We start from the raw sequence: 14,646 nt of genomic DNA on the forward strand, positions 1-14,646 counted from the left end.
AACTGTCTCTCTCCGCAAGACAGCTGACAAATATCAACTGAAGAAACTCAAATTTGTAACATATATCTCTCTCATCCAAGAATTCACTGATCTTGTCAATAGGATTTGCCAAGACCACCAGTTTGGCTATTGGATAAGGGCTTTTGACATGGGCAGAAGGAAGGGGACTGACAGTTTCATGGTGTTGGACTATGTGTTCTCATTTATTCCCTGTCCACTTCTAGCATAGTATTAGCCAAGCACAGTAAACACATCTCATTCAGTCCTGCTCCACTGGTCTCTTGACAACCAGCCTACATTATGTCTCAATCTGCCTGTCTAAGCTCCAGGACTTTTCTATTCTGAAATGATTTCGCTACCTCTCTTCTTAACAGTCTTTTGTCTGAAATGCTCAACTTTTGGGGGAAATATCTTTGCTCTGCTAACTATTGTGATGTGAAATGAACTGGCTCTTGTTCCTACATTTGTTTAAATCTCTCTCTCTACTCCCCTCTATCTCTCCCCCTCTCGTGCTCGCTCTCCCCCTCTCTCTCACTGTCTCTCTCTCTCTGGTCTCCAGAGCCTATTTGGATGTAAAAGAGCTGAAAGAGATCCTGAATCTGGATGGCTCCACTCACCTGAACGTCTTCTTTGCCAACTCGTCTGATGAAGATCTGGCCGGTGTCGCCACTTGGCCGTGGGACAAAGAAGCCCTAACACATTTGGGTAAAGACAGACACACACACACACACACTCCCCCTTCTCAACAGCCCCCGTTGTTGATTAAGAGTAATTACAGTGTGAGCCCCGAGCAGTCTCGCCATCTCTACCTCCGCACTGACAGTGAGGAAGCTGATAATGAAGCTGTGTGGGTCGATGAATAATGCATTATCTCAATCCTACTCCAGCTTCCAGTACTTTCTAGTGTGAATAGGTGTTTGTCTGTGTCTGCTCTCCATTCATAGGTGGTATTGTTTTGAACCCCTCCTTCTACGGCACATTTGGTCACACCCACACCATGATCCATGAGGTCGGCCACAGTCTCGGGCTGTACCACGTTTTCCGGGGGATCTCTGAGATTGAGTCGTGTAACGATGCGTGTCTGGAGACTGAGCCCTCGTTGGAGACAGGAGATCTGTGTGAAGACACTAACCCCACACCCAAGTACAAGTACTGCAGAGACCCGGAGCCTGGCAACGACACCTGTGAGCGTCGCCACTTCACACACACACCGTACAACAACTACATGAGCTATGCAGGTGAGATTGCAAACATACAGACACACGCGCATACACACACGCACGCACGCACAGACAAATACAAAAATATTAATCGACATACAAACACGTGCACACTTTCTGACACACATAAACAGGCACAGACACATGCGTACACACTCAGATACGTCATACAAACTTGTGCCGATGGTTCGATAATCCATCGCACGCTGCAGTCCCATCACTTTAGAAATAAACACACATAACATAGGAATGTCCTACCATACAGTATGCTGACCCCAAGTGTCACATAAAGATGTAGGATCTTAATTTGAGCCAGTCTCCTACACCAGGAAAATAATCCGGCAGCAACAGAAAATAATGAATGGATATTTTTGAAGTGGTTGATGCATTTTTCATAAGGGAAAACAAAGTGTGACATTTCTAAGTGTAAATTACAAACTTGAGAAGCCTTTCTAAACCTCAAATACACTACACGTTTTAAATGCCCTGCAATGAAGGAAAGTTATCCTGCAACAGGGTGATCAAATTAAGATCCTACATCTGTGTGTGTGCCTTAGCAGGTGTGGAATGTAGACATTGCATTGGAAAAACACCTTGGGTAAATTCAGGTAACTGACCTGTGGAGACTGTATGAATATTGCTTCCCTTAATAACATTGCTACAGACTGTACATCCGGGCCCTGTTTTTCTTCCTTCTGTACGTATACAGTATATGTACATTACTTCTCAGGCATTCCCTAACCATTCTCTATTGGCTAACTCAACCTATTCCAAATCCTACTTAAATGAATACATAATCTACATCATATTGAACTGTTTCTGATCATCTCTTCCACATAGATGACGACTGTACAGACTCGTTCACCCCCAACCAAGTGGCCCGGATGCACTGCTACCTGGACCTGATCTACCAGACGTGGCAGCCCGCGTCCAAACCACCCCCTGTGCCCATGGCGCCCCAAGTGGTGGGGCAGGAGCATGACGCCATTACCCTGGAGTGGTTCCCGCCTATCTCCGGCCACTTCTACGACAGGTGAAATGAGCTGGACGAATGGGGCATGCAGCACAGTCAGGGTCTTTAATATTTACTTCCACTCTGCAGAGTACTGGAGATATTTTGGACAAATGGGTTGACTGTCTGTTTTTTCAAAATTAGCACCTGTCTATTGGCCTGTATACAAATTAGTACCAGTCCAATTAAACTGTGTCATAGTGAGTGTGTTTTATAAACTGTATCTAAGTTGGTTGCTGTGCCTGTCTGTTGGTTTCCTAGAGAAGTGGGATCAGTGTGTGATAAATGCACAGAGGGTCGGGTCCTGCTGCAGTACGCATCCAACTCCTCGTCCCCCCGACCCTGCGCCCCCTCTGGACACTGGAGCCCCCGCGAGGCCGAAGGTAAGACAGCTCTCTCCTGGCTTATTTATTACCACACTGACTGACTGACTGACTCCTCACCTCTCTGTCTCACCGCTGATACATCTGTACCCTTCAAAGCTCAGTGCACTTCTCCTACTCACTTTACCCATTCATTTACATTTACTCTGTTGGATTCTAACCACCCTACCCCAGAACATGCAGTACACACAGTAGCTACTGTAAACCCCCCACCCTGCCTTGCAAGGCAGGACACACGCATTCTCAATGTATCCCCACCCTGTCAATAACACACCTGAACTTCTTCCCTCCTCTTTCTCTTACGGATAGCATCTTCACCACATCAGGAACTCTCACTCTCACTAGGACAGTATGAGGCTCAATTTGGCTTCTGTGTCAACTCTCAAACATGCAAATAATTTGGTTGCTGAGTCAAGCCCCAAGCATGCAAATGATTCATCTGAGTCACGGACCTTGACACGAGCTGAGGGACGCAGAGGGAGTCAAAGTTGAGCCAGTGTTCCCAACGGAATGGAGATTCCGTATCCCAGAAATACCAAACGTGGGCTCACAGCGACAGGCATGGTGGGAACTGGGAAGAGCTCTCCATGGATCATGTCCATGACATAATTTCTCCCATTTGATATCAGGGAAAGTGAGGACAGTGAAAGCTTAAATCAACAGAATTCCCGAAATAGGATGCGTTTTTCTTCCCCTCTCTCCTCCAGCTCTTGCAGAGGATTTTAGAATAACTGTAGAGGGACCAGCATTAAGGAGATGGAATTTGGTATTTATAAATAGTCTGCACAGCTGTGCACCTCTGACCGCTAGCTGGCTCTGGCATCTGCAGTATTAAGCATTGTTCAGAGTGTGTTGGAGTGTGATTCAATGTATGTATCAGTGTGTCAGTATATCCACCATTATTATGCCATTCTGCGTCTAGAGGAAGTTTGATGGCTAAATACACAGCTGATAATATCTGTACATCAGTCTATTCAGTCTAGTCTATATATGGAGATGCAGAGGTATTAAAACTCTGTCCAAGGTCTTCTGATAAGAAATACATTGAAAAGGAATAGATTATCCCTACTGTGTTGGTATGTTGATAGAGATGCCAAGATGGTACAGTTTCCCAAGCTTCAAAGTTATTCCATTGTTATTCCGTGGTCTTTCAGGGTCAGAGCTGGAGTCTGTAGAATCCAGTGAGATCTGATCAATTTGGCAGCTGTCCGACAGCACATGGCTAATAATGAACCCAGTGACTCATTGGGCTAGGGATCAGACTGCCATTAGTGCTGTGTCTGTGTGCATGTGTGTGTGTGTGTGTGTGTATGTGCGTGCATGCTCACACTTGCGCACATGTCTATGTGTGTGTCTGTTTGCATGGTCCTTGCTCCACACAGGCTACAGTGTGTGTGTGAGAGGCAAGTCTGGGCTTGTCTGCGGCACTGTGTGTTAACCTCACTGTTTGGAAGTGCTCCCTGTTAGCAAGCAGCAGATTCCCACTCCCCTGTTTACACACCAATGCTAGTCCATCACGGGCTGCTAACAGCTGCATTATTGTGTGTGTGTGTGTGTGTGTGTGTGTTGTCTCTATGGCAGCTTATGACAGTCATGTAACCGCCACCCACAGACATCCCGACGATGCAAGCATGCAGAATGCCAATGCCATGAGTCTGTGTATGTGGGCATGTGTTAGCGTAGTGTGTATGTGTGTAGTTGAATGGGTGGCTGAGAGGGTGAATATGTATTTGTGTGTGTGTGTGTGTGTGTGTGTGTAATGGACAGTGGGCATGTTCAGGCATGTGTTCGTGTGTGTGAATAGGCGTGTACAGGCTTATATGTGTGCGTTTGTGTCTGTAAAACGCCTGACACCTGTCAGTCCCATGGCTCGTATTCCAACACTTCTGTAGCTAGGAAACCCTGGCGTGGTCAGAGAGAGAGTTGGAGCACCCCTCGTAAATCTTTACTGCTCTAGACCCAGGAGAAATATGGCTGGGGGAAGAGAAACCAGAGGATGAAAAAAGAGAGGGAAGAAACCATGTGGAAACCACCCAAGATAGTTAAGAGAATTACATGTGGTTTGTGACATTCATGAGGAGGATCCTGCAGCTGATTGGAACCAGGAGTGTGTGTGGATGGACGTGAAGGATCTGAGATGTGTGTATGCAAAGTCATGCGTGCACACGTGTGTGTGTGTGTGTGTGTGTGTGTGGAGCGGGTTTATTCAATGAGGGCCTTGTAAATTGTCTGTGTGTGTGCACATACAGTATGTGCATTTTTCTGTGAGTACATGTATGTGTATATGTGCTCGCTACACCAAGCCGTGCATCGCCAAGTGTTCCTGTCTGACTGGCCCAGATGTCGGGCCATGCTTTCATTAACAGCGGCCTCCTTTGTAGGCGGTGCAGTGTCAAGCCTCACTGCATTATGTGATGCTGTGTGTGTGTGTGTATGTGGTGAGTGTGTTTGCTCTCTCTGTCTGTCTGGGAGAACAACACTCACTGGGCTCTACTCCATTGCTGTCAGGGCTGCACACTGCAGGGACTCAGGGCGACAGGGTTCAGACACAAAGTACCTGAAGAGAAAGAACAGCTTCCCCTGCTTTATCTCCACTAGCACTTCAATGATATTCATGAGATAATGATTTGGTGATGGAGAGGGATTGGATAGAGACATGGATGCACACAGAGACTTACAGAGACATCCACAGTCATGCATGTACTGTACGCTCACATACTCACAAACACACTTATTCTGGAGAATATCAATCCTGACGTGCGCTACCTCAGCATAAGAAATGCTCCCTTAAGGAAATACAATACAAATGACAGATCAGCCAGAAACTTGCCCAGGACCTTGTTGCATTGTGTATGACGCAAAATATTGGAAAAGACTCCCCTGCCGCATGCCCGATTGCATTGACGGATGCCCTGTTCCATCTCCAAAACTGTCCAATCCCTCAGTAGTATCTTTTCAAATCCAACAATGGTTTTACTGCTGCAATGCTCCAAATGTTCCAAAAGCTACTCACTATTTCAGAATGTCTTAATGACATTGCTTGTTTCTCTTGTTTGGCTTCTTGGCAAAACTCTTAGCAATAATGAATCACAGTGGAACCTTGAACCCAGAACGTTCCAATTCAGCGTTCCGGTTCATTTCATTGTATAATGTCACAGGAATTCCCTCCGATATCCTATAAAAGAGTTGCACTATATAAAAGCATCCGCGCGCCAGGACAAGGTTGTGTTTTTTTTTCAACATTGGGATGTTGAGTGGAGGCCAGCGAGGTTGATCTGGAAAAGAAGGAGAGGTGTGGTGGATGTGTGCTGAAGAAAATATCTGCAAACTCCCCAGGCGAGGGAGAGGAGAGGAGCCGGACTGTCAGTCACCACTCCTCCTTCAGGCCCTCTGCTTTCCCCATCACTCACCCTTCCCGCCACATTCTCCATCCCTCACCCCTGTCACCCACGCCAACCGTTTAGACTGCAGATATCATATGCAGAGAGATGGAATGAATGACTGACTGACGTTTATTGGCCTTCTAGACTATGAGGAATCGCTTGATTGGTTTAATGTAACAATTGAAGAATATATGCTGTCATACAGCTATGAATGTGTTCACACAGATGACACAGTAAGGCTCTCAAGGGACAAAACACAAGTGAGCAAGACATATTTCCATTGTAGTTCCTCTCATGCCCTCTAGTTAGAGGTCATGGCATGAATTCAAGTAGTGAAAGTTACTTCAGTGCAAGTCAGTCATTCTGTTGTGTGTTTGACTCCATTCCATTAATTCCATTCCAGCCATTACAATGAGTCTGTCCTCCTATTGCTCCTCCCACCAGCCTCCTCTGAGGACAATGGTTACTTCAGTGCAAGTCAGTCAGTCTGTTGTGTGTGTTATAGAGAGTGTGACGTATGATGGAGAGGTAGGCCCCATTCTTAGAAAGCAGAGTGCATGCCCGGACATATCCCTCTATGTTTATCTATCCATATCCCAGTTCATTCCAGTCCCCTGTTTCCAGCGCTCCACAATTCCACACCGTCTGATTCCCACATGATGCTGGAGGGCGAAACACTACACATTCATCCCTACTGCAATTAAGCTGGAATTCCTCCAAATGTCTCTTTCCTCCTTTCCTAGAACAAGCGATCTCCTAGACAGGTTAATACCCCCATGGGATTAGCAAATCAAGTGAGAAAGCAAGGCCTCCTATTCAAAGGCCAGGTTTGGATTGTCTGAACACCTTGAGGGCCTTTCAGCAACCTGGGAGGCAAGGCTAGGTCAAATGCTTCAGAGCTGTTTTTATAACAGAGAGTAGATTTAACCCTAATGAAAAGGTGCTGTCTTGGTTGGATTTTAAGGATAAAATCTGTAATACTCAAAATTACTGTATTGGTAATTCTACAGTGTTTAAAAACAGACATGGGTCTTGCCAAGGTTGCATATAATCTTTATACATTTTTTTGAACGTACTCTATAGATGATCTTATGATGGATGACATCCCCATCCTGTCTCATGGTAAATTTGGAACCTCTGGTATCCGCAGTAGGAGTTCTAGAGCAGGAGGACAGCCCATCATAACAGCTGACATTACAAAATATTTTCAGTGGCTAAAACTCCTTTCCTCAAAAAGTCAATGAAAAACTAAACACAGAATGTGAGGGGCACATTATGAGAGAGAGAGAGGCTGGGTGCAAAACTCTGAGTATCTCAGTTCCTCAGTTTCTTTTCTCTCCTTTTTTTCAAAGTTACCTCTACTCTGGCCACACACACACTTACAATAATAAATGTGTTGAGATAATGTGGCCTGGAAACCGAATTCAGTGCTCACTTGATTAAACACTGGAATTTTGTGCGGTGCCCAGAATTGAGGTTAGCAAATGGGTTTGTCGGTTGCCAGTTTGGAAGTGCACAAAAGGAAAACAGGGAGAACACAGTGTCTTCCATAACGCTGGCTTTTCAAAGCGCTTGATGAATGTTGGTATACGTCACTCTGGATAATACGAGGTAGCTGTGGACTCCAAATATGGCTGGAGGAGTGCTGTTTGGTGTTGTAATGACTGCCACTGAAGTGAGAACCCTGTGCAGGGCCTCTCTCAAGAGGAACACAGGCAGCTCCCCTGCTTTACTGACAATGAACTCAGTCCCGTGTCTGTCGCATGTAGTCAATTGCTGAGAAAAGCCAACAGCTCATTCAGCCCTGATACTTCACCTGCAACAGCCATTTGTAGTCAGTCAGACCACTGTTCTATATACACATTATATATAGATTTTTTCGACATGCACCTGCAGCTCTTCCCTGCATTCAAACGAATTCAAACAACCACACATGGTCATGTTTGCAAATGCAATTACCTAACCTTTGTTTTCTATTGTATTTCATTTTCTCTGTGTTGGTTGTGTCTGAGTGTGTATTTACTTTATAGTTGTTTATATGTTATGTCTGATCTGCTGTACCTCTGTCCTTTTGACCCCAAGGACCTCCAGACGTGGAGCAGGCGTGTGAGCCCAGCGTGCGTACCTGGAGCCCCAACGCCGGCATCGAGCAGGGGGCCGTGGGACTGTCCGAGTGCCCACTGCAGGGCTGCATGCTCCAGCTAGAATTCCCCCACCCACTGGTGCCCGACTCCCTCACTGTATGGGTCACCTTCTTCAGCCCCGAGGAGACGGCCTTTCCCGCCATCCACAACATCCTGCTCCTGACCGTGAGTGGAAACAACCTTTCGTTGGGCCCTAGTAACGTGTTCTGTGATACGCCACTGACGCTGAAGCTGGACGTGGAGGAGGAGGTGTACGGTGTGCAGTTCTTCACCATGGAGCAGCACCTGGAGATTGATGCTACCCTGCTGGCGTCTAAGCCCAACTGCCTGCTGTGCCGCCACTGCAAGCCGCTCCGCCACCGACTGCTGCGCCAGCCACCATTCTCCCACGCCCCCCACGGTGTGGTGTTGAACGAACCTACCAGGCGATACACTGACAGGTGAGGGACCAGACCGGGATAGTTAGCTGTTTACTGTCAGTTACACGCAGCTTTGAATGTCTTGACTGTGTGGGTTGTACTGTATTGGCCTAACGTAGCTTAATGATACACCAGGATTGCTGCGTTCTCTGCTTAATGGGTGAGAAATTGCAGAGTAAGCATTATCTCTTCACACTGCAAATTAATCTGATCTTGAGCCCAATCTCCTCACTGACCCTGGGTCGGGGAAAAAAATCATATTTTTGCACCAAGTTGTTATTGGTCAGGGGGTGAAGCAGAGCCAAAGTTAATATGCTGAGGCAAGCGCTGCAGCTGCAGCCTGGGCCCTGCCTGCCTGCCTGCCTGCCTGCCTGCCTGCCTGCCTGCCTGCCTGCCTGCCTGCCTGCCTGTGTCCAGAGGAGCAGCTGGTGTGGTCTTCTTGGCCCATACTCTGTCTACCCCAGCCAGGCACCAGAGATCTGGGCTGTGGGCTCCGTATATCTCCCCTCTGGGATGGGCCTCAGCCTACCTCCCCTCTCTCTGGCTCTCTGGCCAGTCCAGTCCTGGGCGGAGTGATACTTGCACCGGTAGAATTAAGTGTTTTTGACTATTTTGACGATCTCAGAAATGTTTCGCAGTTAAATCTTATGTATTTTGGGGTCGGAAGAAATCTTTTAAAATCCCAAATTAGAAACCTCTGAAAATGTTTCCTATAAGATAAATGTCATGATGTTTCAATGTGTTCTTTTCAAACATCCTCAGGCGTGTTCGGTGGGCCACCACCAGTTTGATGGTTTCAAATCCACTGGCCAACACCCACTTCTCGAATCAAAGGTCAATCATTGCTAGCCACATTTTTGGGGGGACTTGCTGGGGAAAACAAATGTCTTGTTGATGGCATTATCTGTGCACGGTGGCAGAGTTTTGTGCTTCACTTTCATGGAATGTGCTGACTAGATAAAGGTAGCACTCTCCATGGCGTTGCCATGTGTTGTGCAATTTCACTATCATGCTGTCAGCATAGTTCACATAAGAAGGAAAGTGGATGATAAGACACGATAAGGTGAGTATGCCTGTTATGCAAGATAGAGAGGGTATGCCTGCGCGTAGCACTTCATAATAACACCTGGTAATGAAGCCTTTATAATGGATTAGTAAATAATTTATTCATGTTTTAATCATTACTCCCTCATTTGTAAATATTAGTAAGCTAGTTATTCACACATTCATTAACACATTTTCAAGTATATCATTATGTTTCATAAGATCGTTCATAAGATGTTGAATATAGATCCTTATAAACCCTTTATTAATCATCAGTAAAGTATTTTTCCAGTATCTAAAGTGAGGGCTATTTATACTTTATAAATACTTTTATAAATGTTTTGAATGCCCAGTGTCATTTCTCACAAAAATATGGACATGTCATTGGTAGACATTCCAGCAGTACCTGATGCTCCATCATCATGGAACATATCAATGGTTAAACAACAAGCCCACAATACAGAGGATGTTTAAGAAAATATATTAAACATTTCATTCCAAAACAGTCACACTGTTGTAGTAGTGTGGTGTGTAACTTCATACACACTCTATGCTGAGTAAAGTAATGTTTTTCTTCCGAAAATGCTTACATTACTGTTTATTACTGTTGAACTTTTCTACCTAAACCAAAGTGTGGATTGCAGTCACTCCTTCGAGCAGTTCATAGACTGCTTATGAAGTAAGAAAACAAATATCTGAATACCTGATTTTGCTGAACTATCCAAATTACATTTAAAGAGTTATTACCATTAAACGACCAGTAAAAGTGCAGCCCCAATAAATTGTATGTGGTTAAAATACTGAAGCACTGGAAGCATTTAAAGGTTATACATATAACATTTCTATCTGCAAATACCTCTAAATGTCAATCACATATCAGTAGTAATGAAGGGATAAACATCCATTTGAGAAAAACTGTCTGGTCCTGCCAGCTGTTGGGTGCAGGCTACATCTCCCTGTTTAATGATTTGTTGGTTTGCGAGGTTGACAAAATTGGCAAAACATTGGCAGTTTTTGTGAAAACATGTTTCCTCAAACATCCTGTACTGTGTGCTTATTCTTTTACCATTGATATGCTCCAGGCTATTTTGAAACCTTAATAAATCCCATTATGGTCTAAGGGTGCGGGATGGCTTTCTCCTAAGCTAACATATGGAATTGTTTTAAGATGGTCATACCAAGGACCATTTAGATATTTGATTTTTTTTAAATTTTAGGACCCCTGTAGGTATCCCAAAAATATTCAACTAAATTATTTGATGAAACATTGAATTTGGCCTTAGTGCTATTAGCCCCTAGAAACACATTGAATAACAGATTCATACATGGAACAAGAAATCAAAATGAGAATGTTGTGAAGTGTCTGTCCTTTACCTGAGAGATGTAAGAAAGGTCAGAAAAAAAATCATGTGGAATTATCTGTATGCCGTTGACGTGTAAATGCCCCATTCCCTTCCATTCATTTTTCATCCCGGTACCAGATTACCTTCAGATGAGTCCTGTGACACTTGTGGGGGTCGTAAAGCAAAATGTCAAGAAAAGCAAAACAGAGAACACTCATCTTTCCATAGAGTAAACATATTAGTTTGTAGACGAAACCATTCAGACGCTACGTTTTCGTGAAAAGACAGATGTTTTGGGATGTCTCCTGGTCTGACAAACAGCGCTGTAGCTCTGCCACCTTCCACCGCGGATGCAAAAGGCCAACATTGGCGGATGCGGTGGTATGAGACGCAGCCCATGCAAAAAACAGACATTTCTAACTTAAACAGACAGATTTTATTATGTTAATTAGATGTCGGACATCGATTAAGGAGCGTCAGGTACTGCTGGAATGTCTACCAATAGTTTTGTGAGAAATAACACTGGCCATTCAAAATAAAGTATAAATGGCCCTCGCTTTAGATTAGACCCCACAAAAATACTTTACTAACGATTAGTAAATGGTTTATAAGGACCTATATTAAACATCTTAGCAATGATCTCATGAATCATTATTACATACTTTTAAAGTTGTTATAAATGTGTGAATAACTAGCTTATTAACATTTACAAATGAGGGAGTAATGATTAATACATTATGAATAAACAATTCACTAATCCATTATAAATGCTTCATGACAAGATGTTATTGGAATGTTTTTCCGCATTCACTGGTATACTTAGTGGTATTGTGGCCACAGCAATTGCTCTTGGAGCTCTGAAGCTGGTAGAATGTCAGTTGTGAGTGTCTATTGGTGGTGCATTTTGGTCTATGGTCTTGGTGCATTTCAATGGCCTTGGGTGGATCATCATGGCGATGGTCAGTGTTGGCTTACGCTTTTGTTGTGTAAGAGGAGTTTGACGTCATTCCCAGAGAGAAAGGTCCAGGTCAACCCACAGCAAAGGATTCCTCATCATAGGAGTCAATCTACCACACATGCATGCACGCACACATGCACGCACACACACACACACACACACACACACACACACACACACACACACACACACACACACACACACACACACACACACACACACACAGATTAGATAGGGGTGGTTGGAGAACAGTTTGGGGGTCACCCAGATCTTTTGACATGTTTTGAAGTCGGCGGAAGTGTTGTGGTTGACCCATGGTTTTTCTGCTGGAGTGTTTTGATTGACCCATGGTTAGTTTGCTGGATCGTCATGGTTCACTGGCTCCCCAGGCCTGTTTCCATAGACAGAGGGCTGACCTCCCACACTCAGCCCACTGCCCTTCCCTTGAAATGGGGCAAGGAAGGGGGAGTAGAGGCCTCCCTGGCTCCCTATTCAAGGTAGGATGTATGAGAGGGTGAGGGGTGGGAGGTCAGGCTAGTGGGGGTGAGTTATGAAGGGGTGAGCAGGGGGTGGGATGAGATGAGAGGGAGAGAGCTGGAATGTTGGACTGGTTAGGGGTAAACCATGGAGTCGTTAGGGGTGGGCTGAGAGGAGGGTTAGTGGGGGTGATGGGGGGACCCTAGCCTTCTGAGACCCCCTGGCCCATAGGCTAATCCTCTCCCTGACCTGGGTCCTCTGGGTCCTCTGGGTCCTCTGGCCTGTCAGGGTCTCAAAACCTATTCAGCTCTGATGTGACGGGACCCCCCAGCCCGGGAGGGAGAGGGCAGCTGCCCTCTACGCTACCCTTTTCACTGGGACCCCTTCCCCCCATTCTGGCCTTCTCCTTCACACTTTTATCCCCTATGTTCTCCTATGCTCTTACCCCTGTGGCCCAATGGCCCTGCTCCTCTCCTGTCAAGTCCACTGTTGCTCTAGCCCTGAGAAGACAACCTCTTCACCTCTACTCAGAGAACTCTGTTGTTTTCTCAGCTCTGACTGCTTGACTTGTAGGTTTTCTGTTTTCTTTTCGCCAGCAATACGAGATTGGGGATGTAGAATACACTTCCTAGGTATTTGTGAGAAATGTCTGTGTGCTCCAACGGTAATTGTTTTAGATCGCCTCCATGTGCGGATTATTTTCGGGGAGGTTTTTGGTTTTGTTTGTCACATATGCGTGCAAACATTACAGACTTTTTCCCCTCCATGGTCTAAGCCCATTTTGTCAAGAGTATAATACTGGGTATGGTTTTAAAGACTCTGTCTACTGAAAATAAAACATTCCACACCTCCCCCCTCCACCTAGTGGTTGAACATTGGGCCAGTAACCGAAAGGTTGCTCGATCGAATCCCTGAGCTGACAAGGTAAAAATGTAAAAATCTGTCTATCTGCCCCTGAGCAAGGCAGTTAACCCATTGTACCCTGGGCGCCGAAGACGTGGATGTCGATTATGGCTGCCCCCCCCTCCCCCCCGCATCTCTCTGATTCAGAGGGGTTGGGTTAAATGCGGAAGACAGATTTCAGTTGAAGGCATTCAGTTGTACAACTGACTTGGTATCCCCCTCTCCTCTTCACCTCTCTTCCTCCTCTTCTCCTCATAACACATTCTCTCTGTCTCCATGGCCCCCTCCACTCCCACAAAGCCCCACTGTGCCCTGCGCTCCCTCCGCCATCCTCTGCCTGCTCTCTGTCCATAAGGAGCAGCATTAGCACTGAGCCTTGCATAAGCTCTCTAATATGAACCATAATGGTGAGTGGCAGACAGAGGAAGTGGAGGAGGCAGCAGCGGGTCCCGGGATGTCTGGACGTCTCACCCCTCTGCCCCCCCCCCCCCCCCCCCACCCCAGAACAATTTTTCAAAGAATTGCAACCGGACTTCCCAAGGACAAAATTGGGCCAGGTCCAAAAAGTGGATTTGGAGGGATAGTTAAGGTGGAATGTTCAGGAAAGGGTTAAGTTTCTCTGTGGGAAGCAGAGAAACCCATTTTACTGTAAAGTGCTAAATTGAAGTTTAAGGTCCACGCCGGTAAGATTCTAATGGTTGTTATGATAAAGAGGTTCCCTGTAGGGTTCCCACAATGAAGCTCCACAGGTATCTGGAGCCTCAGGCTCAAATATATACCGTATGTCAAATACTTTAAGGAACATCTATAGGAGATTTAAGGTAAAATTACTTAGCACTTTTTGTTTGACATCAATGGTTTCCATTGTTATTACTATCATTACTTATACTGTCTTTGCTGATATTCCTACTTTGGCACTGTCCATATGTTAGGTTTACTCTCCACTGTCTGATTTGGCAGAATGAGTGCACCACTCAGCAGTGAGTCATTGACGCTAGGCTAGGCCAGTGGAGTTCCTCGCTAAGTGACGTGTCAACATCTGAACCATAGGAGTGATGGAACTTCTCATACGTGTCATCAATGTGAGACAAACTGTTGGTTGACGGGGTGTCTACTGTGTAGCTTGGTATTGTGCTGTATTGAGGTAATGTCTTATTCCTTATAATATAGCAGAAAATATATTGGATCTTATGATTCAAGAATAGATAGAAGAGGCACTGCCACCAACTCCTTGTGACTCTGTCTGAGGCTGTGCTAATATGAACATTGTAATTTTACATTGTAGAGTTGCAGGACATTGAGTTAGGCTCGTTGTACCAAAGAAAACAGCATAATGATGTAAGTCTGAGAGGTCTTACTG

The 14,646-nt window shown here is 45.4% G+C and overlaps 1 protein-coding gene across 1 annotated transcript in view; it reads left to right on the plus strand.

The window, feature by feature from the left end:
* The window catches only part of LOC139408644 (pappalysin-1-like), a 115,346-nt gene that overhangs the window by 22,776 nt on the left and 77,924 nt on the right, over positions 1–14,646 (plus strand). Inside the window, exons 3-7 of the mRNA XM_071152796.1 lie at positions 560–705; positions 945–1,238; positions 2,061–2,253; positions 2,494–2,615; positions 8,081–8,582. Coding sequence (XP_071008897.1) covers positions 560–705; positions 945–1,238; positions 2,061–2,253; positions 2,494–2,615; positions 8,081–8,582 — 1,257 coding nt within the window. The remainder of the gene's footprint in view (positions 1–559; positions 706–944; positions 1,239–2,060; positions 2,254–2,493; positions 2,616–8,080; positions 8,583–14,646) is intronic.

This window comes from Oncorhynchus clarkii, chromosome 5 (genome assembly GCF_045791955.1).
Source record: "Oncorhynchus clarkii lewisi isolate Uvic-CL-2024 chromosome 5, UVic_Ocla_1.0, whole genome shotgun sequence".
In the NCBI taxonomy this organism is placed as follows: domain Eukaryota; kingdom Metazoa; phylum Chordata; class Actinopteri; order Salmoniformes; family Salmonidae; genus Oncorhynchus; species Oncorhynchus clarkii.